The following is a 23562-nucleotide window of genomic DNA, read 5'->3' on the forward strand; positions in this document are numbered from 1 at the left end:
CGCCCGTAAATCATGTTTAATCGCACACTGACAGAACGTTCACACCTTATCTAAATGGTTTGGGTAAACATACAACAAAACAGAATAATAAATTTAGTTTTACTATCGATTTGCATAAAAAGAGTAGCGCCTATTTTGAGTATCAATCAAATTTATGGTACACGTAGTAGGACTGATCGCCTCTTCCGTTGGCCGACGGCGCCTAGGAGCGTTCACAGATAAACTCGAGGGGCCTGGCACACATATCATCGTGCCATTCATAGTCGTCCTGACCCCACATGTTGACACAGTCCTGGGCGTGACCTGGATATGAACAATAGATACATTTACGTGGCATGAAAAAATATCAAGCTCAATGATCAAGAAAATAATACGAGGATAAAACTAGTGTATAGTTGGGTTACCAACCTTTAAACTTTCATCAGGAATAGAAAACTTAAACACGTAAACCTAACCGAAGTCAGAATCAACTTGAGGACAAATATCGCAGAAATATTCATAAAGTAGTCGACAAAAAGCCTAGCGTATTTGTGGGTAAGAAACCTTCATAAATAAGTGTCGTTTGGTGATGTATACCTCCATCGAAATTGTTCGGCTGCCCGTTGGCCCAATCTCCAATGTCCAGGGCGATGTCCTGGTTATTGACCCATTGAAATGTGTCCTGGCCGAGAAGATCTTTCCCGCCGATCCAATACCCGGCTTAAATAATCAAAATGGAAATACATAAGTGGCGTGAATGCCAGATTAGCTCTTACGACCTCTGCAAGTATGTCTTTGTTCGCTGTCATTGTGAGCCGAGAGAACGTTGAGAAACAAAACAACAACATAGTAAGACTAAAAGTAGAACGCCGCGACAGACAATTGACTTTGTCGTAACAAATACTTCGCCGCGATAGATCATTGATAATGTGATAAGATATTCTACGCCGCAATAGACCACTGATTATGTAAACAAATAAGCTACTCCGCGATAGACCACTGATTATGTGACAAGATATTCTACTCCGCGGTAGACCACTGATTATGTGACAAGATATTATACGCCGTAATAGACCACTGCTTATGTAATAAGGAAATGGAAACAATGTGATATGACACTGACTATGTAATAAGGTAAAACACACCGAAACAGAACACCGACTTTAAATAGTATGTGATAAAATACGCTACGACGCGATATGACAGTGACACACTTTGCCGCGATAGGACATTGACACGGTTCGCAGCGATAGGGAACTGAACATGTGATTAGATACCCACTGTGTCGATGCTGGTACACTTGGTGTTTCATCAACAGCGACTTGGCCGCCGAGTCAAGAACAACAAGGTCCCCGCCTGAAACAAACATTTCACATAGATGTGAATATGTCGCTTAAAAATAATTGTGTTATGGTTAAAAAAGTGGCAACTACACGCATATTTCTGTTGAAACATGTGATTACTGAGCTATGGAAAGAACGTTGTTTAAAGAACTCCTCGTTCGTGTGTTTCTAACTAAGTCCTACGTAGGGTTCATAATGTAGAAGATAACTCGGTTTTAAAACTGTTTGTTAACAGGAGAAAAAATAGTATACTCAATTACGCCTCGAGTGATTTATGTTGACGTTTGCCTGATCTGCTTTTATGCGCTCAGCTGATATCGGTCTATCTAGTATAACGAATACATCGCTGTACATAGCTCCATTTGCCATTAAATTAACATATGGTACGGGCCAAATCACAGGATTTGATTCCATTTACCTTCAGCCTGATTCCAGGACTCGACTCCATTTACCTTCAGCCTGATCCCAGGACTCGACTCCATTTACCTTCAGCCTAATCACAGGACTCGACTCCATTTACCTTCAGCCTAATCACAGGACTCGACTCCATTTACCTTCAGCCTGATCCCAGGACTCGACTCCATTTACCTTCAGCCTGATCCCAGGACTCGACTCCATTTACCTTCAGCCTGATCCCAGGACTCGACTCAATTTACCTTCAGCCTGATTACAGGACTCGACTCTATTTACCTTCAGCCTGATTTCAGTACTCGACTACATTTACCTTCAGCCTGATCCCAGGACTTGACTTCATTTCGGAAAATAGCTCATTGAGCTAATGTTTCTTGTTAACACATACCCGACTTTAAATAAAGATCTCTCTTTACCTTCAGTTTGATTCCAGGACTTGACTTCATTTACCTTCAGTCTGATCCCATGACTTGACTCCATATACCTTTAGTCTGATCCCAGGACTTGACTCCATTTACCATCAGCTTGTTCGCAGGACTCGACTCCATTGACCTTCAGCCAGATCACAGGACTCGACTTCATTTACCTTCAGCCTGATTCCAGGACATGACTCCATTTACATTCAGCCTGATCCAAGGACATGACTCCATTTACCTTCAGCCTGATCCAGGCCTTGACTCCATTTACCATCAGCCTGATCAAGGACTTAGCTTCATTTACCTTCAGCCTGATCAAGGACTTAGCTCCATTTACCATCAGCCTAATCATGGACTTAGCTTCATTTACCTTCAGCCTGATCCAGGACTCGACTCCATTTACCTTCAGCCTGATCCCAGGACTTGGCTTCATTTATCTTTAGCCTGATCCCAGGACTTGACTTCATTTACCTTCAGACTGATCACACGACTTGGCTTCATTTATCTTCAGCCTGATCCCAGGACTTGGCTCCATTTACCTTCAGCTTGATCCCAAGACTTGGCTCCATTTACCATCAGCCTGATCAAGGACTTAGCTTCATTTACCTTTAGCCTGATCCCAGGACTTGACTCCATTTACCTTCAGCCTGATCCAGGACTCGACTCCATTTATAATTATATTAACATTTGGTACGGGGCCGATTTCAGAACTTGACTCCATTTACCTTCAGCCTGATTCAGGACTCGACTCCACATACCTCCAGCCTGATCACAGGGCTCGACTCTATTTACCTTCAGCCGGATCACAGGACTCGACTCCATTTACCTTCAGCTTGATCCAGGACTCGACTCCATTTACCTTCAGCCTGATCACAGGACTTGACTCCATTTACCTTTAGTCTGATCCCAGGACTTGACTCTATTTATTTTCAGCCTGATCCCAGGACTTGACTTCATTTACCTTCAGTCTGATCCAGGACTTGGCTTCATTTACCTTCAGCCTGATCCCAGGACTTGGCTCCATTTACCTTGAGCTTGATCCCAAGACTCGACTCCATTTACCTTCAGCTTGATCCCAGGACTTGACTCAATTTACCTTCTGCCTGATCCCAGGACTCGACTCCATTTACCTTCAGCATGATCCCAGGACTTTGCTCCATTTACCTTCAGCCTAATCACAGGACTCGACTCCATTTACCTTCAGCCTGATCCCAGGACTTGGCTCCATTTACCTTCAGCTTGATCCCAGGACTCAACTCCATTTACCTTCAGCCTGATCAAAGGACTCGACTCCTTTTACCCTCAGCCTGATCCCAGGACTTGGCTCCATTTACCTTCAGTTTGATCCCAGGACTCAACTCCATTTACCTTCAGCCTGATCCCATGACTTGAATCCATTTACCTTCAGCCTGATCCCAGGACTTAACTCCATTTATTTTCAGCCTGATCCCAGGACTTGGCTTCATTTACCTTCAGCTTGATCCCAGGACTCGACTCCATTTACCTTCAGCTTGATCCCATGACTCGACTTCATTTACCTTCAGCCTGATACCAGGACTTGACTCCATTTACCTCCAGCCTAATCACAGGACTCGACTCCATTACCTTCAGCCTGATCCCAGGACTTGACTCCATTTACCTTCAGCATGATCCCAGGACTCGACTCCATTTACCTTCAACCAGATCACAGGAATCGACTCCATTTACCTTCTGCCTGATTTCAGGACTCGACTACATTTACCTTCAGCCTGATCCCAGGACTCGACTTCATTAACCTTCAGTCTGATCCAATGACTCGACTTCATTTACCTTCAGTTTGATCCCATGACTTGACTCCATTTACCTTCAGCCTGATTCAGGACTTGACTCCATTTACCTTCAGCTTGATCCCAGGACTCGACTCCATTTACCTTCAACCAGATCACAGGAATCGACTCCATTTACTTTCTGTCTGATTTCAGGACTCGACTACATTTACCTTCAGCCTGATCCCAGGACTCGACTTCATTTACCTTCAGTCTGATCCCATGACTCGACTTTATTTACCTTCAGTTTGATCCCATGACTTGACTCCATTTTCCTTCAGCCTGATCCAGGACTCGACTCCATTTACCTTCAGCCTGATCACAGGACTCGACTCCATTTACCTTCAACCAGATCACAGGAATCGACTCCATTTACCTTCAGCCTGATCCAGGACTCGACTCCATTTACCTTCAGCCTGATCCAGGACTCGACTCCATTAACCTTCAGCCTGATTCAGGACTCGACTCCATATACCTTCAGCCTGATTCAGGACTCGACTCCATATACCTTCAGCCTGATTCAGGACTCGATTCCATTACCTTCAGATTGGCACATGGTCGAGGCCCGATCCCAGGATTTGACACCATTTACCTTCAGATTGACACATGGTCCGGGTCTCATTTCAGGACTTGACACCATTTACCTTTAAATTCACACATGATCCGGGCCTCACTTCAGGACTTGACACCATTTACCTTCAGATTGACACATGGTCCGAGTCTCACTTCAGGACTTGACACCATTTACCTTTAAATTTACACATGGTCCGGGTCTCATTTCAGGACTTGACACCATTTACCTTTAAATTCACACATGATCCGGGCCTCACTTCAGGACTTGACACCATTTACCTTCAGATTGACACATGGTCCGAGTCTCACTTCAGGACTTGACACCATTTACCTTTAAATTTACACATGGTCCGGGTCTCACTTCAGGACTTGACACCATTTACCTTTAAATTTACACATGGTCCGGGCCTCACTTCAGGACTTGACACCATTTACCTTCAGATTGACACATGGTCGGGGTCTCACTTCAGGACTTGACACCATTTACCTTCAGATTGACACATGGTCCGGGTCTCATTTCAGGATTTGACATTTTAGGACATGACTCCATTTATCTTCAGATTGACACATTGTCCGGGCCTCATCCCAGGACATGACTCCATTTATCTTCAGATTGACACATTGTCCGGGCCTCATCCCAGGACATGACTCCATTTACCTTCAGATTGACACATGGTCCGGGCCTCATCCCAGGACTTGCGCTCTGTATGGATCTTTGCGCATAACTGAGCGGATCCTGCTGTGTTGGTAAACAACTGGTACCCGGCACTCGTGTCGCATGTTATCTGTCCCGCTACTGGAAAAGCGAACTATCAATCGTATCATGCTCGGCTACTTAAAGAGCTGATAGGATTATGCCGAGTTGTTACGATTTGGGAAATATGGTAGACCGGACAAGGGGAAACGTCTATATAATGTGATGGTTGCGTTACTATTCTTGTATATAAGAAAATACGGATTTCAAATTCACGGTAATGAATAATGTATATCTAACATATATTTATATATATATATGAATACACTTCAACGGTTAATAACAATAAAGTACAGTGTAGTCATTCGTAGCACCTCGGCCATCTCCCTTCGAAAATAACCTCGAATATATATGGATGTTTTACAATGTCATATTTCAAGTTTTATTTTCATCATGGCATATAATATACATGTGATATCACAAACTAATGAAATAAATATTTAATTAAGATCAAATAAAACTGTAGTAAATCGGAGTATGGAGAATTTCAGAAAGACATTTTTTTTCAGAACGATGCCAAATATTGTTACAATTTATAAGTTCATCAAATATAAAAAAAAACGATTGAGTGCCGAATGTTTTAGGGATAATTATTTCATTTACCTATGGTTGAAAAATGGCAACATTCAAGTGAAAATCATCACCAATTATATCCTTAGTACATAACTGACATATTCTTTTGTTTTTCTCAATATTCAAATGTCTGCCCTTTTCAACAAGTAAAGAATGGTTGGTGGTCCTAAATTTACAACTTATTATACCAAGATTTCTTCAACATTTTATATACAAGTCATTTGGAAGAACTTTCAACAGGACTAGTCCAGTTTTGCATAAAGTGGTCATACAGTGTACTTTAAACAATTGACTTAAAATGACCGGGACTATTGACTTACTGACTTCTAAGAAATCAGACATACCAAGTTCGTTTAACGTATAGCTAATCAAGGATGGCCATGGAGAAACATTAACATTTCTGTTTTGCAGTTCTAGAAACTTATCATGTAACAACTTAGATATTTTGCCCTCTTTTTCGTTCACAATCTTGCTCCGGGAACATAAAACTTTTGATTTTTTTAACATATGTTTGTTACACCAAGTTAACTGTGCAACATGCAGTAATGAGTGGAGGCTTTGAAATTGAGTATTAAATTGGAGTATCTCTGTTGAAACTGTTGAATTATTTTCAGAATGCTTTATATTTGACAACGCTGCAGGAAGTTCGCGAATTAAGGTAAAGGGCAAATTACACCACTCCGGAAGTGCCGGTGTAACGTTGTAAAGTGACCCCCATAGAATAATGACCCCCCGGTCATTATTTTATATAAAATAATGACCATTTTCTATAAAATACTGACTCCCCTTATAAAATAATGACCCCCCGATTTTATCTGTAAAATATTGACCCCCCCCCCCACTTAGCCTGTTACTAACATATCTATATCAATTCAAGTCACTGTCGTGTTTCTATGGCTTTTATATTTGTTGTTGTTGTTTTTGCTTCTGGAGCCGCTGCATGTTACTGCTGCAGAAGCTGCTGTGTCTACATCTATTGAAATGAAATATAAAATTGCTTCCATTTGAATTTCATTTAAATTATCATCAATGTAATACAATATACATAAGTCGCTTTAACGTAGCTGTATATGATTCAACTTCAAAGACAACATTGTTCTACTTCATCTGACGTTAGATAGCCTTTGTTCATACCGTGGAGGCATTGCTTAAAACGAATGTGTTAAAAATGCAAGGCTTTGAGGAGCTATTTAAGCAGTCACTGTTCGTGCCATGACTTACATCAAAGTCCATGATGTCACTGAGCGGTGTTTTTTATGTTTTATGCAGACTGCATCATTTCTAAAAATAGTTCCTTTGATTTACCTCAGAAAAGCCGCTCGTTCAACATCAAAGAAAACGACAGCGACACCGAAAGCAGTTCTACGTAAACGCGTGTATATATAAAGGTCTGTGGTAAGCAGTCAGTCCAACCTTGCAGCATGGACGAGAAAGATTACACAGATGTTGTAGAGTTTGTAAAAAATGGGAAGTATCCCGTTTCTGTAAAAGACAAGAACAAAAAGAGGAATTTTCGTAGAAAGTGCAAACCTTTTATTTTTGATGACGGGTTGTATTATAAGAAAACCAGCTCATCAAAACGTTTGCAAGTTGTTAAGAAAGGGAAGACAGATGACATCATTCAGAGCATGCATGCATCAGATCACGGAGGACATTTGGGAGTTTCAAAAACGTAAGTTTGATATAATGATTTCATTATCATGACCAAAAAGGAACTTGTGATTCCTGTGAGCCTGTGTTAGATATGACATTTAAGATTATTTAAATTAGTACGAAAGCTGAATAACAAAAGCGTCAAAACGTGACTGAACTCGTAATAACGAGATAAATATCTCGTAAAAACGACTAAGTATCTCGTTATAACGAGACAACTATCTTGTTATTAGACTTGTACGGATTATGACGGACACGGACACTGAGAGCGAACAACCGACAGGCAGGGGATACTCTCAAAGTTATTTCATGCTTTAAAACAGTCATGTATGTATAAATAAGGCGTATCAGATGAGTCGTTTTACAAACTAACATTAAGCTCTAGATCTTTGTATCAGTTATGATTAATTTTCGATTATAATAACTGTAAATATATTGTGAGAACAGTCCGAACGCAATATTTTGGTTTTCGCTGACAAAACCATTATACTGAAAAAGGTAAAGAATATATAACGGTACTTGATTTTAAAGTTTATAATATAGGTGAACAGGTCTTTGGATCATTCCATTATTAGATAAAACTGAAATAAAGTGTTTTGTCTATATATTGTCCGCTTTTCATGCCAATAGTAAATGATACTGGTTTATTTTGATATGCAGTGTGCAATATTAAAGTATAGTCCGTTTAAAAAAGCTGATTATGAGATACGAGTTTATTGTCAATAAATAGGGGTGTAATGATCGGATGACTCCAGGTAAATGTTATTGTTTTGATAAGTATTTTATTTACTTGATGCATTAGCATATTCACTTTAATTTAATTGTCCTCTAAAATGCTCTGTACTTAATGAAATTACAGATATTAATTTCTCATATAGAGTCGCTGGCCCAGTGGTATCGTTCAGATCTATGACGATAGCGGTTGTGGGTTCGAACCTCAAGTGAGGAAGTTTTTTTTATGCCCCCCCCCCCCCACAAAGTGGGAGGCATATAGTGATTGCACTGTCTGTCCGTTCGTCCGTTCGTTCGTTCGTCCGTCCGTCCGTCCCGTTTCGTGTCTTCGTCATAACTTCTTAACTGTTGAATGGATTCGAATCAAACTTCACAGAATTGTAAAGCACCATGAGAAGGTGTGTCGCGTCCAACTCTCAGTTCCCCAGGTCCAAGGTCAAGGTCACACTTAAAGGTCAAAGTTCAAATCTTTCGTGTCTTGGCCATAACTTCTTTACTATTGAATGGATTTGAATCAAACTTCACAGAATTGTAAAGCACCATGAGACGGTGTGTCGCATCCAACTCTCGGGTCCCCCAGGTCCAAGGTCAAGGTCACACTTAAAGGTCAAAGTTCAATTTTTTCGTGTCTCAGCCATAACTTCTTTACTATTGAATGGATTTGAATCAAACTTCACAGAATTGCAAATTTTGAGTTCAAACATTTCAAGGTCAAGGTCATCCTTCAAGGTCAAAGGTCAAATTAAGGTCAATGTGCTAGGGGGGCATTTGTCTCTTACAGTGACAGCTCTTGTTATTTCATTTTTGGAAAGAATTACATAGTTTGTATTTAGTAATGTTATGTAAAAATCTAAATCACGAGAACCTCACTTATCTCGATTTTGCATGTATAATTCAAATAAGGTCCGAGTACACATAATAAGTAGACAGTATCCTCCAAGTAAACTATAAGAATGCCAGGAAAGTATTTGAATTCCGCCGAAAAGGAAAAGGTTGTATCTGTGCACTTATGAGGATCGAACCCATGATCATAACATGTGTAGTGTTCCGCATTCTTCCATTATACCACTACGCCACAGTCATTGAAAGTTGCTTATGTAAACTCAAAACTAATTCTAATAATTCTATCGTCATTTAGAACATTTAGAACAACATGTATTGGATTTCAACTTGTCTCAGGTGCATCCATGGCTAGCTTTATTTTTAGTAATGATACTACAGTGAAACTTGTAATAGGTGACTTTCCGTGAGACCTTAACAAAAAGGTCACGTATGACTGGGAGTCTTTTAATTCAGGTCCACTAACGTCAAGTGTTTCAATTTATTATTTGTTCTTGTAAATCCTGATGCCTGTCTTTTTCTTGGATTATGGTATTTAAATTGATATAAGATATTCCCTATTTAGAATATGTATACGTATTTGCATTATTATTTGTCTAATTCCTTTTTACTTGTTTTGCAAGCCATTTTGTCTGCCGTGATATCATATTACTGCACATCGGTTGAGTTTTCAAATCCCGCGTTTATTCATCGGGTAATGGATAGGTTTATATGAGATTATATTTCCATCATATTTTATTATTGTTTGGTAATACTAAAAGGAGCAGGGATTTTGAAATTTCGAAATTTTAATTAGGTTGGTAGCTCCAATTCGATTTTCTCACAAGAAAAGTTGTTCGTACGGATTATATAAAATGAACTCGTGCATCCACAGATCGTCCAATTTTGGACATATTAGAAGTTATGGTTAAATTGACTTAACTCAGATAATAAAAGAGAAAAATAAACATTTTTGCCATAGCACACAGTAAAGTTAACACGCTGGTAAGAAATCCAAGATCCGAAGCGCTATATGTTAATGACTGAAAAATGCATGAAATTCGTTTAATTAAGCCATATTATCATCACGGGGTGCAAACATTACGGTCGTTTGTGGCGTCAGACAGGGAGTCTTTTAATTCAGTCAGTGACTTTATATAGATTTTTTTACGTCAGGCGGTCGTAAACAGGGTCGTATACGGCAGGAAGTTGTCTAAATCAGTGAGTCGCTAAGGCAAGGTTGACTGTATTTTGGTAACTTATCTGGACTAATAGTTATGTTTGCTTTGTTTCAGATGGGAAAAGATTTCGACTAGGTTTTACTGGAAAGGATGTTTCGAAGATGTACACACGTTTATACAGAACTGCGACAACTGTCAAAGAAAGGTGAACCTGAAGAAAGCAAAGAAGCCACTGCGACCTATCACAGTTCCCGCCGAGGCTTTCAAGCAAGTGGGCATGGACCTTATAGGTCCTCTAGAAACCTCTTATCAGGGTAAGTTTTGTCTGTCGGTTTGTTGGGCTGCTTTGGTAGACCCTGGTGACTTTGACTCGTAGACAATATATGTCGGGGCATTGTGGTGCCGCATAGCGGTGTTGCTGCATAAAGATGGTCAAACAAAATTATGCGGCGATTTTCAACGCATGCAGAGGGCATGTTTAGGCGGCAGAAAGGCCCCCTTTCGCCGCATAAAGAAACCCATTAAAACATAAACGATAATTACTAGTTACTTCTATGAAGTTTCAACCAGACCAGGATCTAGTTTTATGTACTCACTCTCTCTTCCTCTGAAAAAGTCTTAAGTTCCGAAGGTCATTCCATCTTAAGTGGGGGCATATTTTATTCACTATACATTATATAGGGAAAAAAATTGTGAACGCAACTTCTCCTACACCGCTTGGTGGATTTTGTTCAAACTTTCACAGATGATCAACCTTAATGTGTAGATGATCGTAAAGACAGGAATTTTGGCTGTGATTGGTTTTAGCAAAATTATGGCCTTTTGATGTTTTATTCACTATACATTATATATGGAAAAAAAATTGTGAACGCAACTCCTCCTACACCGCTTGGGGGATTTTGTTCAAACTTTCACAGATGATCAACCTTAATATGTTGATGATCGTACAGACAGGAATTTTTGCTGCGTTTAGTCTTAGCAGAATTATGGCCCTTTGTTGTTTTATTCACTATACATTATATAAGGAAATATTTGTGAAGTAATAATTTTGGTATTAATATACTTATTAATTTCATATTTGAACACAACAAAGCTTTGAACTGGACCTTCAAAAAATTAATATGAAGATAACCTTGGCCTCTGAATGACCTTGACCTTCAAATTTAAAGCCTCATAAGGCCTTTGTGTTTGGAGTGGCTGCCACTATTTTTGTGACTAAAGTATACTAAAGAAATTATATATTTTTCAAGTTAAATTATATAAGAAATAACTGTTTTCTTAAAGCTTTTTAACAGATTTGTATATCCAATAAGCATTATAAGGAAAACAAAATATTTTATTACCTCCCTTAATTCTTTTTACTATATGTTTACATGTAGGATAATTAAAAGTGAGTGTTTCTTTACGTTTTATTGTTGACATTCCCTATTTAGACAAATGTTAAACCCATTTTTAACATAAAAATAAAAGCCTTATGGGACTTTAAAGTTTGAAATTTCCCAAAAGTGACTAAAACTTTGCTATTTATTTATTAGTTTTCTTCATGCTTGAGCACAACAACCTTTTTAAGACAAACTTAATATGCGCTAAAGATCAAATGATATAACATGTTACTAAGCATCATGTAGGGGTGCACCAGTGTCCTATGGACACATATCTAGTTGTTTTATGCGTGGCATGTCGCCGCATAAAGGTGGTCACCCTCTATATGCGTTGAAAATCACCGCATAAACGAGTCCGACCACCTTTATGCGGCAACACCGCTATGCGGCACCACAGGGCATAATAATGTTATGACCCCCGTAATAATACTATGACTGGGGGTCATAATACTATGACCGGGGGTCATAATACTATGACCGGGGGTCATAATACTGTGACCGGGGGTCATAATACTATGACCGGGGGGTCATAATACTGTGACCGGGGGTCATAATATTACGACTCCTCCACACATAGGAAAATGAGTCTCACACAAACCACTATATGAGGGTTATTTTCTGTGTGAGGCAGAGTCATAATATTGTGCCCCCGGTCATAAACTGTGACTGGGGGTCATAATTTTACATCTCCCCTACACATAGAAAACGCCCTTCACATAGTACCAACGGTTGCACTGCTCATTTTTAGTCACTATTATGCATAAAAGTAATGATGCGACTCATATTTCTATAAGGATCAGTTTGCTAAGTTACAATATACTTATATTGATAAAATCACCATGTCCAGTCTTCACGTGGTTTGACGGTGAAGTTAATGCTAAATGATGGTGGAAAACAACCTACTGGGTATTTCACCTCTGTACCACCGTACTCATTTGAAACGTTGTAATACATTGTAGTCAGTTTAACTTGAGATTTTTAGTTACTGGAGCGGTAGAGACGTATCGGTAATGCACCTGTTGAGTGGTGGTAAACTGAAATAGATTTTACGCAGTTTACGATTAGTTACAAGCAAAGCGACCGCCCATGTGAAACAGGGCCATGTGCGAAAGCAACTGCATTTCTTTTTAAGCACTGTAAATATATGTCGTATTTTTACGGGAAAACCATAGTTTATTAAATTAAATTTTGATAGTTCTGTATTTTTACGGGAAAACCATAGTTTATTAAATTAAATTTTGATAGTTCTGTAACTTAAACGCCGTCGACGGTTGCCAGCTGATATGTCAATGTACCAGCTGTTTATGACCTGTCAGTCAAATATGATCAGGCTTATTAGTCCCCTACGAGGACTATAGGAATGCCCTCCGTCAGTCTGTCCGTCCGTCCGTCTGTCCGTCCGTCCGTCCGAAAATCTGGATCCCGCGATATCTTCAAAATACTTAAAAAAAATTCATGAAACTTGGAATAGTGATAAAGGGCAATATGGAGATTATGCACGTCTTTTTATTTATTTATTTTTTTCGTTTTTGCGTCCGTCTGTCTGTCTGCTTTAAAAAACATTCAACACATCTTTAACCTAACTGGATTCCACTATATCTCCAAAAGTACATTGAATTTTTTTATGGAACTCCCCTACCGGTGTAACCGAGATAGGATTGCCCTCCGTCCGTCTGTCCCGTCTGTCCGTCCGTCCAAATTTTGTTTCCGGGCTATTTCTTGAAGACTATTGGCCAGATTTCAATTATTTTTTTTAAGAGTTATAGCATTTGACTAGCAATTTGCAATTTTCAAGCGAAATGAATGGGGGATTTTTTTCTTAAAGTAGTTTGTATAGAACATATCAACTGTAAACTTGAGAAAGATATTATTAAGAAACAGAGTAGTGCTTTTTTATTTTCCTTCCATTTTTGTCGAGCCCACCTTCGGTGAACTCGACCCTTAGTCGCCAGGTTTTGATGTTCGCTATATGTGCGTGCATGTGTCCGTCCTGATTTTTACGGACCATAACTCCAATTTGAATGAAAATGGAGGAATTTCTGTAAAAACTTCACACAAGTGATCACCTCCATGAGTTCTAGTTCTGCGCGCATGAACTGGGTTTATGGGTCAAAGGTAAAGGTCTTCTTAGAGATCACTGATAAATGCTTGTGCAGGGCATATCTGGTAACTGCATGAAGAGATTTTTTTTACTATAACTTCACACAAATGTTAACTACCATGAGATCTAGTGTCGCACGCATCAACCAGGTCTCCAGTTAAAGGTAAAGATAACAGAGGTCATTAGAAGTGCTTTTCTAGAGGATATCCTATATGCATGAGGGAATTTTTATGCAACATCTTAAAACTGCGATGCTGGCCCGTAGACATGCAGAATGAAATTCTAGTTTCTATGCAAACTCAAACTTGAAAAGAAACATCTATCGGCTGGGGATATACTAGTATTGTCTTTGACAATGCATCGTTGATTAAAATAAGTATTGTAAAATGCTTACATTTATACATTTCAGGAAACAAGTACATTGTCGTTATAACAGAATATTTGACAAAATGGGTAGAGGCAGAAGGGATTCCAGACAAGTCATCTGAAACTGTACTATCAGTATTCACAAAGTTTGTCACGACACATGGTTGCCCCAGCGTATTAATAACGGATCAGGGGAGAGAATTCTGCAACGACTTGAATGAAAAGTTTTGCAAGCAGTTTGGGATAGAACATAGAATTGCATCAGCATATCACCCACAAACAGGAGGACATACTGAAAGATTTAACAGGACTTTGTGCGATATGCTTGTGCACAGTGTAGATTTGTCGCAGAAAAATTGGGACATTAAGTTACCATACGTACTGTTTGCCTATAGAACGTCTAAACATGAGTCGACGAAACAAACACCATTCTATCTTGTGTTTGGAAGGCACGCACGCTTACCAATAGAACTAGACTTAGCAATGCAATCGGATGATAACCAAGACTCTGAATTGTCACTAAAGGAAAGAATAGACTCGTTCATTAAACTGTCGTGCAACAGAAAAGAAGCATCGTCCAATATTAAAACGGCACAATCGAAGCAGAAGAAATATTACGATTCTTCACTACCTAAAGACGATACAGCAGGTTTTGAAGTCGGCGACCAAGTCCTTCTTCATAACACCAGAAAATTGACGAGAAAAGGAGGGAAATTGGGTCTAAAATGGAAAGGACCATTCAAAATAACAAAAGTAACTGGAAAAGGCACTTATTTCCTAGAAGGAATGAAAACAAGTGTAAGTGGGAACAGACTGAATCGCTATAGGCAGAGTAATGACGATGCTGCTACAGATAACACAGAAAAGCGACCAACTGAAGGTCCAAAAGATGACCACAGTCTAATAAACAAAGAAACAGGAACCCAAGCAAACGAGAAAGCGTTTGAAAGACCTGCAAAAAGAAACGATAAATCTGACGACTGCAATCTCCCTCCAAAAAAGAGAAGAGTATCGCGAGAAGATGTTGCAACACAACCTACCAATTCTACAGAATCTACTAATCAAGAACCCCAACCATTTCAATTCAGACCATCTAATCAAGAATGGCAGGAACAAATCTCGAGTGTATTTAAGTCGGCAGTCAAAAACACGTATGCATCCGGTCCAGACAAATATATACGACGAGACGCCAAACCTACTAAAACTGTAAACATGCGTGGGGATGGCAATTGTTTGTTTAGAACATTCAGTTATTTAGTTTTTGGCGTACAAACACACCATAGCTTGATAAGGCAAGCGATTGTTGACTTCATGAAAGAAAACGAAACTCTAATGAAAGGCATTACACGTGATTCGGTTTCCAGATATCTAGACACGTCAATGATGGCCTCCGAAAACACTTGGGGAACAGAAGTGGAGATATTTGCTTTTGCAACTCTCACCAGAAGCGTTGTGTATGTTTATTCACAGTATGGCAGTAAGGAACAGTGGCGTTGGTTAGAATACAAACCGTTAGGCCTCATTGGTGGTAATTTAAGGGGTCGAGCAGTGTACATTCAGAATTCCAGCGACCATTTTGTCCCGGTGCTAGAGGTAGATGGCGAAGAGTTCTCAAGAAAGCCATACAAACGAATTCGGAACCACATTCCAGAAAGATACCACGCCCTTATAAGTGATGACATATTAGATGCTGCTTTAGTGAATTGTTACGCAGACGAAGCCTTGCTATTAAAACTTGACAAAAGTGTAAAGACTGTATATGTGAAGGCTTTTACTAACACGCCTTACAATGTAGAAGGGCTGCGTGGGTTATCTGACGAGGTGGATGCAAATATTTTCAATATAGTATGTGACTGGAGCGATGTCGAAAACATACTTAATTGATAAGTGACACGTGCAAGAATAAATCAACAACTCAGTGGAGAACGATACAATTTATGCTAAATTTGGTTTAACATATTGCATCTGATGAGCATAACAATGCGTGCTAAATATACCTTGTGTGATTTACTAACTAAAATAATAGCTTAAGATATAAACATATGTGACATGTAGTTTTACCAAAGCACAGGTCAACACCCTGGGACGTTTTGTTGGATTCGCCTCTATATTCCATACAGTTTTAAATAAAAAGTCCTTTCGTTTATGAAATTGTCCTTATTATATACCGAACAACACTCCCGAACCACGGATATATAGGATCTCACATGAGTTGTCATATGATATAAGATTTTATTAAACGAGCTCAAGAAAATGTTACATAGCGAGCCTCGGGCGAGCTTTATAACATTTTCTTGAACGAGTTTAATAAAATATTATATTTTTTGACAACGAATGTGAGATTCGTTTTATCACATGACTTAAAACATAAAAATAAAACATATAAAATAAACCCTTTTTAACGCTATGAGTACGCACGCTTTTCACGCCTTTTTTCTATATGGAATGTATTGGCGGAAATGAGTCACGTCAAAGTTATATTACACGTGTTAAATATAAAGAAATTCGTAATGATTATATTACATGAAAAACAAGCGATGTCATGTGATAAAATCAGATCTAGCAAATTCAACGATAATGCTACCAAGACCCGTATCTATATTCACACAAAAGTAAAAACACTCTAGAGGCCACATTTTTATATGAATCTTTATAAAATTTGGTCAGAATGCTAGTTAATTCGAGTGAGTTTAAAACTGAGTCATATTAGGTCAAAATTAGAAGTATGTCCGTCCGTCTGTCCGTTTGTCCGTCCGTCCGTCTGTCTGTCTGTCTTCCGGTAATGTCAAACACCCCCGGGGACGTAGACATGGTTGCGCGTCAAAATCGCAAGAAGGTTTAAAGAGTAGTTTAAAAAGATTTAAAAGAATGTTTAAAAGGGTTAACTAGAAATACATTCTGCATGCCCACGGGCAGATGTCGAGCCCGCTTTGTAGGTTTAAATTTTCACAGAAAGATTCATAATGGACATTTGTGAAGATGAAAGAATGATAATGACCTTGACCTTTGATATTGTGACCCCAAAAACAATAGGGGTCATTTACTCAATATGGGTGATCATCCTATCAGGTTTGGCAGCTGAAGGTTGAACAATAATTAAGTTATTGAGCGGAAACCGTTTTCAGTTTTAAGGTCTATGTAACCTTGAACTTGTTATTTGACATTTGACCTCTAAGTGTGACCTTGACCTTTGCCACAGAGACATAATTTTTTCGCGCGACACACCGCCTTGCCATGGAGAACATTTATGCCAAATTATATTAAAATCCCTCCATCCATATAGAAGTTATGCTCCGGACACGGATTTTGCGCCGACTCCAAGTGTGACCTTGACCTTTGACGAGCGGATCTGGGTGGTGTGCGCGACACGTCTTCTAATTAAGGTTAAAATATATCTCAAGTTAATGTTAAATTCCTTCAAAAAATGAGCGAGATATTTCGTCACGCAATCTGATTGGCACATACGAAATAAACAAGTCTCCGTGACGTCATATGGGCTGGCCACCGCTCTTCCGAATAACGGACGCGATCGTCGTGTTAATAAGATGCAATCGATTTTCTTAGAAGATAATCCAATAAATCGACTATTATTCTTTTGATATAAGTAGAAATAATATAAATGATAATATAAATATAAGAAATGAACGCCTTCTCGCTATAGTTCAACGGGTATATGAATACAACAAGTAGCGTGCATAGTTAACGTAAACCCCTTCGGGGTTTACGAACTATGCACGAGACTTGTTGTATTCATATAATCGTGAACCGACGCGAGAAGGCGTTCATTTCTTAAATATAGCTGCACTGAACTGCTCAGGGGTAGGGAGGAGGGCAACAGTAAGTGGTAGGTTGTTCCAATGGTACACAGTCCTGGGGAAGAAAGAACATTTATGATAATAAGAGGTTGCTGTAATTAACCTGTAACTCAGATCTTTTGCATGAATTGCTTATCCTTTTTGTGCTAAATGATTTCTAAAACCACTTTTCGAATGGTCATGAAAAGAAAAAAGGGATAATATTTTTAAGTCATTCATCATTGCTAGTTCCATTAATCTGTGTGGGACGTTTAATCACTATACAACTTTGATGACTACGAAAATGATTCAAATCACTAACAAACACTTGTCACTTACAGTGCACTTACAGTGATTCTGCTTGTATAATTAATAATTATTTAATTTCAATCGCAGAGAGGTTTATATAGTTGACTCCTAATCCAGTTGCACAGATTCGATTCTTAGGCGAGGAAGCTATCGAAGTATGTTACATCAGATCAGGATTAGACGAGTTCTGGTAAGAAGTCCAACGATACTAGATTGAAATCCAGCCACCCTCGCCCCCTGAAAACTAGCTAGTTCTGTGATTATAAATATTTTTGATTGTTGATATTCAAACAGGCCGTAAATTACAACAAGTAGTTGCGTATTTTGTTGATGGAACGTTCCTATGCAGTCCATCGCCTATGTTTTAAATGATAAACTGAGCAGCGCACAGTTTGTATGCCTGTCACCCATACACGACCCTGGTAGGCGTCGAACTCACAACGGTGAGGGGCAAGTGATTCTCGGTCGGAGACTTTAACCATTTTTTCTTTCCACACAAATAGGCATCGGTAGTGGTAATCCCTGAAGCTTGGATCAATTCCATCTAACTGCGGTCAAAAAAAAACGTGCAGTATGGACGCATGCACGGACGGGTGCCATCTCTCCTCCGATGTCTATGGATGAAGATAATTATGTTGTGCAAGTGTACCTTAGATAGGTTAGGTCAAGGTTTGGATTGGGGGGGGGGGTCCTTATTCTATAGGGGGTCACATTTCTACGTGAGGGGTCATTTTTCTACGTGTGAGGAGTCATAATATAATGACCCCCCAGTCATAATATAATGACCCCCCGGTCAATATTTTATATAAAATAATGACCGGGGGTCATTATTTTATATAAAATAATGACCGGGGGGTCATTATTCTATGGGGGTCACTTTACAACGTTACACCGGCTCATTGTTACATGCATGATCTCTTTAATTACCACATGACGGTGAATGAAAGCATGGTTAAACCATAATAGACACTTGGCTGTTTTCCATATTTATAGGTTTTGAAGCTGAATGGTTTGTGATTTTAAAAAGCACGCGTCCAAACAACACAATTTATCAATATTATAAGCTTTAATCCAACAATCTACTTCTGCTTATGCACCAGCAACTTGTCGTATAGTTACCAGTTAAACATGTTATGCGTCGTCCTGACAACCGTGAATGTGTTAAATGAATGATACAGAGTTAATAATTTGGGAAGTGCAAGTTATACAGATAGATGCTGATAGCTAGTGGTCAGTACTAGTATGTACCAATATATCTATAAAAAACAACAACGAAAAAATGCAATTTCTTGCAACTTTTAAACAAACAATTTCAGATAGTTATCATTGATATTTTTAAAGTATTGTACCTGTTTTGAAAAATGACCATGACTGTGGTCAGTCTGGTGACCTTGATCTTTTATATGTTGATCTAAAATCAATAGGAATCTACAATATAGATTTACAGGTCATGACCAACCTCCCCACCAGGTTTGAGGACCGTAGACTCTTGATGCTGATCGGACGAGGGTTTTGTGGTCAAGGTCACTGTAACCTGTACCGTTGACCTGCTGAACAGAAAACAAATCAGGATCATAATATACAGGTCATGACCAACCTCCCCACCAAGTTTGAGAACCGTAGACTCTTTATAAGTTTATACTGATCGGACGAGGATTTTTGTGGTCATGGTCACGTTAACCTGGACCGTTTACCTGCTGACCAGAAAACTAATCAGGATCATATACAGGTAATGAACAACCACCCTTGCAAGTTTGATGACCGTAGACCCAAGCATACTCATGTTACCGATCGTGCAAGCTTTTGTATTCAAGGTCATCCTTGATCTTTGACTTTCTGTCAGACTAGGGGTAATCTTCTGTTCATGACAAACCTTCCTTCCATATTCGAGGACCGTACACCCTAAAAAAGCGTTTTCTAGTTAAGAATTAGGGCTGGTATACCGACCGACCAACATGTGGAAACCAATATACCCCATCTTCTTCAAGGAGGCGGGGGTATTATAAGTTTGGTACGTGTATACCTGTCGTCTGAACAGTGGTAGAGACTGGTGCGCATGCGTACTGGTTACATCCGTCAGAGTCACAACAAGAACTGCATACGTCACGTGATGAGAGGTCACGTCCCACTACTGGGTTACAGAGCTACAATGGCAATCAGGCAAAATAATTATTAGATATTTAATAGAAAATGCATCAACGAGATGTTGCAAATAAACACATATACACAAGGGCATCGAAACTATAACTAACCAATCAAAAGTTGACCTGCAACCAGCAGAACTTGGTCTTATAAAATGAACTGCATCAAGCAGAAATGAATCTTATGGAATGAACTGCGCCAAGCAGATATGTTTTTTTTTAGAATGAACTGCGTCAAGCAGAAATAGGTCTTATAGAATGAACTGCGTCAAGCAGAAATGTGTCTTTTAGAATGAACCGCGCAAGGCAGATATGGGTCGTTTAGAATGAACTGCGTCAAGCATATATGGGTATTAAAGAATAAACTTCGTCAAGCAGAAATGGGTCTTATAGAATGAACTGCGTAAAGCAGAAATGGGTCTTATAGAATGAACAGCATCAAGCAGAAATGGGTGCTATAGAATGAAGTGGGTCAAGCAGAAATGGGTCTTACAGAATAAACTGCGTCAAGCAGAAATGGGTGCTATAAAATGAACTGCGGGGGTCTTATAGCATGTACAACGTCAAGCAGAAATGGGTCTTATAGAATGAACTGCGTCAAGCAGAAATAAATGGGTCCTATAAAATGAACATTGTCAAGCAGAAATGGGTCTGATAGAATAAACTGCGTCAAGCAGAAATGGGTCCTTTAGAATGAACTGCGTGGGTCTCATAGAATGTACAGCGTCTAGCAGAAATGGGTTATATTGAATGAACTGCGTCAAGCAGAAATGGGTACTTTAGAATGAACTGCGTCAAGCAGAAATGGGTCTTATAGAATAAACTGCGTCAAGCAGAAATGGGTCTTTTAGAATGAACTGCGCCAAGCAGATATGGGTATTTTAGAATGAACTGCGCCAAGCAGAAATAGGTATTATAGAATGAACTTAATCAAGCAGATATGGGTCTTTTAGAATGAACTGCGTCAAGCAGAAATGAGTCTTAAAGAATGAACTGCGTCAAGCAGAAATGGGTCTTATAATATAATGTACTGCTGCCAGCAGAAATGGGTCTTATAAATTGAGCTGCGTGAAGCAGAAATGGGTCTTAAATGATAATCTGCGTCAATCAGAAATGGGTCTTATATAATAAACTGCGTCAAGCAGAAGTGGGTCTTATAAGTTGAACTGTGTCAAGCAGAAATGGGTCTTTAAGAATGAACTGCGTCAAGCAGATATGGGAATTTTAGAAGGAACTGCGCCAAGCAGAAATGGGTATTATAGAATGAACTTAATCAAGCAGATATGGGTCTTTTAGAATGTACTGCGTCAAGCAGAAAGGGGTCTTAAAGAATCAACTGCGTCAAGCAGAAATGGGTCTAATTTAATAAACTGCGTCAAGCAGAAACGGGTTTTATAGAATAAACTGCGTCAAGAAGATATGGGTTCTAAGGAATGAACTGCGTCAAGAAGATATGGGTTCCATAGAATGAACTGCGTCAAGCAGAAATGGATCTTATTGAATAAACTGCGTCAAGCAGAAATGGATTTTATACAATTAACTGCGTCAAGAAGAAATGGGTTCTATAGAATGAACTGCATCAAGCAGAAATTGGTCTTATATAATGTTCTGCGTTAAGCAGAAATGGTTCTTATATAATAAACTGCGTTAAGCAGAAATGGGTTCATTAGAATGAACTGCGTCAAGCAAAAATGGGTCTTATAATATAATGTACTGCGTCCAGCAGAAGTGGGTCTTATAAATTGAACTGCGTCAAGTAGAAATGGGTCTTAAATGATATACTGCGTCGATCAGAAATGGGTCTTATATAATGAACTGCGTTAAGCAGAAATGGGTCTTATATAATGAACTGCGTCAAGCAGAAATGGGTCTTATAAGTTTAACTGCGTTAAGCAGAAAGGGGTCTTATAGAATAAAGTGCGTCAAGCAGAATAAGGTCTTATATAATGAATGGGTCGTATAGAATGAGCTGCATCACGCAGATGAAGGTGCCAAAATTTCCTTTGTAGTCACCATAATTAATAGCGTCAAAATTCTTTTATAAACATATTTATGCTTACGTCTGCTTTTCGCGTTTTTTAGAACAAAACAAATAGGAAAATGGAACATATAGTTATGTGTGTACACTGACCTCCTTCGCCTTGCATAACATATTGTAGGCAGTAGACGTACCGGAACCATATCTCTCAGCGTAGCATATCTGTAAATATATATAATGTATGTACCATTGCTGACCATACCTCTCGTTCAACCAAATCTGTTCACATATTGTTTGTAACTTTGTTTAGCAAACCTCTAGTTAAAGCATATATTCATAGTTTAAACAGATTGAATGTAACATTGTTAACCATACATCTCGTTAAAGCATATCTGTAAACATATTGGATGTAACATAACTCTAATTGAAGCATATTTAACAAATTTGAATAACCATAGCTCTCAGCGTAGTATATCTTTAAACTTAATGTACTGTAACATTGCTAAACATAGCTCTCAGCGTAGTATATCTTTAAACTTGATGTACTGTAACATTGCTAAACATAGCTCTCAGCGTAGTATATCTTTAAACTTGATGTACTGTAACATTCCTAAACATAGCTCTCAGCGTAGTATATCTTTAAACTTGATGTACTGTAACATTGCTAAACATAGCTCTCAGCGTAGTATATCTTTAAACTTGCTGTACTGTAACATTGCTAAACATAGCTCTCAGCGTAGTATATCTTTTAACTTCATGTACTGTAACATTGCTAAACATGGCTCTTAGCGTAGCATATCTGTAAATTTATGTAAATAAATGTAGTATTTCTAATAAAAGCTCTCAACGTAGCATATCAGTATATTGAGTGCAGTACTTTTGCTAATCATAGCTGTCAGTGTACTGCACTGTGGCAAATACACTCTGCGCAGCAGATCTTATAAAAATATAATATATAAAATGTTCTTATACATAACCTCTTACAAGGAAAATCTAAAAAATGAATAAAAATCAGCGATATTTGTCTAGCATGACAATATAAATTTTATTTCCATTTTATATTAACCAATGAAAATTTCCAATGAGGACTGATGTTATATTGACATTATGGGCCATGCCGAGTTTCCGTAGGTGGTATGTAATTTAAGAACCAATTATAACACATCGTTTCTATTTATAGCAACTATTCAATACCTGACCATCCGGACACGTGACCTGTGTATTGCAGTTTTCAGGACTGGACACACTCAAA

The 23562-nt window shown here is 38.8% G+C and overlaps 1 protein-coding gene across 1 annotated transcript; it reads right to left on the reverse strand.

Annotated features, from left to right (window-relative positions):
* Nucleotides 1-202: 202 nt before the first annotated feature.
* On the reverse strand, nucleotides 203-23562 carry LOC128221531 (perlucin-like protein). The gene is made up of 7 exons (XM_052930136.1): nucleotides 23505-23562; nucleotides 22464-22532; nucleotides 20215-20335; nucleotides 5186-5323; nucleotides 1261-1335; nucleotides 577-699; nucleotides 203-303 (listed from the first exon to the last, which is right to left on the reverse strand). The coding sequence occupies exons 2-7, from the start codon at nucleotides 22482-22484 to the stop codon at nucleotides 203-205; spliced, it is 579 nt and encodes a 192-aa protein (XP_052786096.1). The 5' UTR covers nucleotides 22485-22532; nucleotides 23505-23562.

Source organism: Mya arenaria, chromosome 16, assembly GCF_026914265.1.
Source record: "Mya arenaria isolate MELC-2E11 chromosome 16, ASM2691426v1".
Taxonomy (NCBI): domain Eukaryota; kingdom Metazoa; phylum Mollusca; class Bivalvia; order Myida; family Myidae; genus Mya; species Mya arenaria.